This window comes from Myotis davidii, unplaced genomic scaffold (genome assembly GCF_000327345.1).
Source record: "Myotis davidii unplaced genomic scaffold, ASM32734v1 scaffold18, whole genome shotgun sequence".
Classification (NCBI taxonomy): Eukaryota; Metazoa; Chordata; class Mammalia; order Chiroptera; family Vespertilionidae; genus Myotis; species Myotis davidii.
This window is the reverse complement of record NW_006292696.1, coordinates 6,716,460-6,720,063: the sequence shown is the minus strand read 5'-3', so window position 1 is coordinate 6,720,063 and position 3,604 is coordinate 6,716,460. Positions and strand designations below refer to the sequence as shown.

Sequence of the window (3,604 nt, the reverse complement as noted above, 5' to 3'; positions counted from 1 at the left end):
GGAGCAGGTGTTGCTGCTGCCGCCAGGGCCACCGCTGCCTCCGGCGAGGGACGAAGACGCCGCCGCCTCGCCCGCGCAGGCGCGGCTGCTGCAGTTGAGGCCGGAGCTGCTGCTGCTGCCGCCGCCCACACCCGAGGGCGCCCCCTGCAGGTCCGAGGTGCACCCGGTGCCGCCCCGGGTGCTGCAGGTCAAGACTGAGAAGCAGGAGCTGGGGCCCGGCTCGGATCCCTCCGCGGGGCCTCGGAGGGCTGTCGAGGCGAGCCCCAGGGCCTCCAGGACGGCCAAGGTGGAAGGCCCCGGGCCGGCCCTGGACAGTCGCCGAGGGGACCAGAAGAAGAGCAAGGTGGAGGTGGAGGAGGCCATGCGGGCCGTGGGGAAAGGCGGGGAAGGCCAAAGCCTGACGGCCATCAGAGAGAGAATCATCAAGACGGAGGAGCCCGAGAGCCTGCACGAGGACTGCAGACTCGACAGGGAGCCCGCGTCGAATGGGCTGGTCCATGGGGGCAAGGAGGTCATCCTGGCCCAGCCGTCCGGCGCCTTTGGGCCGCACCAGCAAGACCTCCGGATCCCTTTGACTCTCCACACGGTCTCCCCTGGGGCCCAGATCCAGTTTCAGGGACCGCCACCTTCAGAGCTGATACGATTGACCAAGGTCCCCCTGACACCAGTGCCTATTAAAATGCAGTCCTTGCTGGAGCCTTCTGTAAAAATTGAAACCAAAGATGTCCCGCTCACCGTGCTTCCCTCAGACGCAGGTATTAGACGGCAGGGGAATCTGGTTTTCAGATTTCGTCTATGTTGCCCCATAGCTGACATGTCAGCAGTTCAGAAGCCTAAACTAGAAAAATAAAATCATGGAACTGATTCTTTTCAGGGCAAAGTCTGCACAGGTATCACTTCTGATTGACTTGTACATATACCAGTAAAATACACTAACACGTTCAAGATTACCCAACATATTTGAATTAAGACCCAATGAAGTTGAGATTTGGATGTGACTAATGTTTACACACAAAAATAGAAATATTTTTGCTAGATGATACAAAGCCCTCGGTTTATATGCTACAGATAATATTTTAAAATATTATAGGAGATCAATATTTTTGCATGTATCAAGAAGCCGAAGAAAAAATTGTGTTTAATGAAAAAACGGTTATTATTAAAATAATTTAGAGGTGATTTTTCTTCTTTAAAAAGGAACAGTAGACATTGTTCTGGAAGAAAACAGTACATGATTAAATGTAACATTTTAGAATTATAAAAGCTAAGGACCTAGAAAAATTTGGAAAATGAAAATACTGTAGAATAAGCTAAAAATGTTTTCAAAGAAGTGACTATAGTTATAGTGGTAACAACTACAAGTAGTTATTTTATTCTATCCATTATTTCCAGTTATATAGCTAGAAAATGTCTTATTTCAGGTTTCAGACAAAACACTGTGCCAATGAATATCATAAGAAGTCATATTAACCTTCATGTTTCATTAACTTTCATATTGTTTTTGTTACTTTCTTTACTGATTCTTTCTCCTCACTTGACCCTCTTATTTTTAACTTCAGTATTTTTTAAATGTTTTCGTTTTCTAAAGGAAAGGGAAAGCTTTCTTTATAATACTTATTTCATCCTTTGTGCATTAAAAAATCATTCATATATCAAGTAACCCTAAAGAGAAACAATATAAGAAGTTTATAGATAGTTGTTTTTTGCCCTAACCGGTTTGGCTCAGTGGATAGAGCATCGGCCTGCGGACACAAGGTTTCCAAGTTCAATTCCGGTCAAGGGCATGTACCTTGGTTGCGGGCGCATACCCAGTAGGGAGTGTGCAGTAGACAGCTGATTGATGTTTCTCTCTCATCGATGTTTCTAACTCTATCCCTCTCCTTTCCTCTCTGTAAAAAAACAATAAATATATTTAAAATATAGATAGTTGTTTTTGATGAATTCTGTAAGAGATATGTAAGAGAGATGAATTTAGATATGACAACTTTATTGTAATATCAACTGGGTCTGTGATTCTTAAAAAGTCACTTTTGTTTTTCTCCCAGGACATGGGACTAGTGTTGACCCATATTGGTAGGAGTTTCACCTTCATAATGAAATATAACTAATATAATATAATATTATAAATATTTTGCTTGAATGGACACTACAACGGCATGTAAATGAGTTCCTTGAAACATTGTGGGAGCACCTACCTAGTGCTAGGATTATAGTCATCAATTAAGTCATAGTTCTTGTCCCCCATTAATAGAATAGTTTTTAATGGGAAGTAAATGGCAATGATTGTTAGAGGTATTGCTAAAGCTCAAAGAAGTAATAATCCAGCAGTTTATTGTCTTCAACATTATTCCACAATATCTTAAACAATATTATTATTTTGAGAAATAGAAGAGTCATTCTACAGTTTAGAATGCTGAGTTCAGGGGTAATGAGTTCTGGAACACTGGCAGTTCTTTGGCTATATTCAAGTGTATATTTTCTCCAGATAGTGAAAAAATAAAAATGGAGGTGCATTTCACTTTAAAATTGTATGTGTGAGTGTGTGTGAAACACATTAATTTAGTCTCTTAATTTTTGTCATGTAGGAATACCAGATACTCCGTTCAGTAAGGACAGAAATGGCCATGTGAAGCGACCCATGAATGCATTTATGGTTTGGGCAAGGATCCACCGGCCAGCACTAGCCAAAGCTAACCCAGCCGCTAACAATGCAGAAATCAGTGTCCAGCTTGGGTTAGAGTGGAACAAACTTAGTGAAGAACAAAAGAAACCTTATTATGATGAAGCACAAAAGATTAAAGAAAAGCACAGAGAGGAATTTCCTGGTAATCAAATGAACAAAGCTTCTAATTTCTTTTAAATAAATTTATTTAGGTAAAGATTTGGTTAGGCTGAGATTGAAAGACAAAATGTGTAATCTTTTTTCTAACCTGATATATACAATAACGAACAATGGCTAATATTATACTAATGATTGATACTGGGCATAAGTTTCGTTAAACAGAACCAATTAGAGGGCTATCGAGTCTTACTTGCTAACTAATGCAAACCAGGGGACATACAGTTTTATTGTGTTTTTGATTAAATATATAGATATAAACTTCTGAAGAAAAAGCTCCAGAATTCTAGGCTATAGTTTTGTAAACATACCAGAAAAGTTTTAAAATTATAGCAATAGGAAAAAAAAAAAGCATGCACGCTTAAAGGCAATGAGAAAGCAGGGATTTGCACCAGGCTCTATTTTAATATTATATGATTATCAGAACATAGTCCTGCCTTTTGATTGATAGATTTATCCTCATCATGATGTAATTTGAAATGAATTTTGATTTCTTCCCCAGCAGTGGGGACATTAAGATTAAGTCTGGGCCCTGCCAGCATGGCTCAATGGTTGAACATCGACCTATGAACCAGGAAGGTCATGGTTCAATTCCTACTCGGGGTACATGCCTGGGTTGTAGGCTCAATCCCCAGTGTGGGGCATGCAGGAGACAACCCATCAATGATTCTCATCATTGATGTTTCTATCTCTCTCTTCCTCTCCCTTCCTCTCTGAAATCAATAATATATATATATATATATGTGTGTGTGTATATATATATAG

At 40.8% G+C, this 3,604-nt stretch overlaps 1 protein-coding gene across 1 annotated transcript in view; it reads left to right on the top strand.

The window, feature by feature from the left end:
* Positions 1 to 11: 11 nt before the first annotated feature.
* SOX30 (SRY-box 30) overlaps positions 12 to 3,604 on the top strand; it is a 21,084-nt gene continuing 17,491 nt past the window's right edge. The window contains exons 1-2 of the mRNA XM_015565672.1: positions 12 to 755; positions 2,586 to 2,825. Coding sequence (XP_015421158.1) covers positions 362 to 755; positions 2,586 to 2,825 — 634 coding nt within the window. The 5' untranslated portion in view covers positions 12 to 361. The remainder of the gene's footprint in view (positions 756 to 2,585; positions 2,826 to 3,604) is intronic.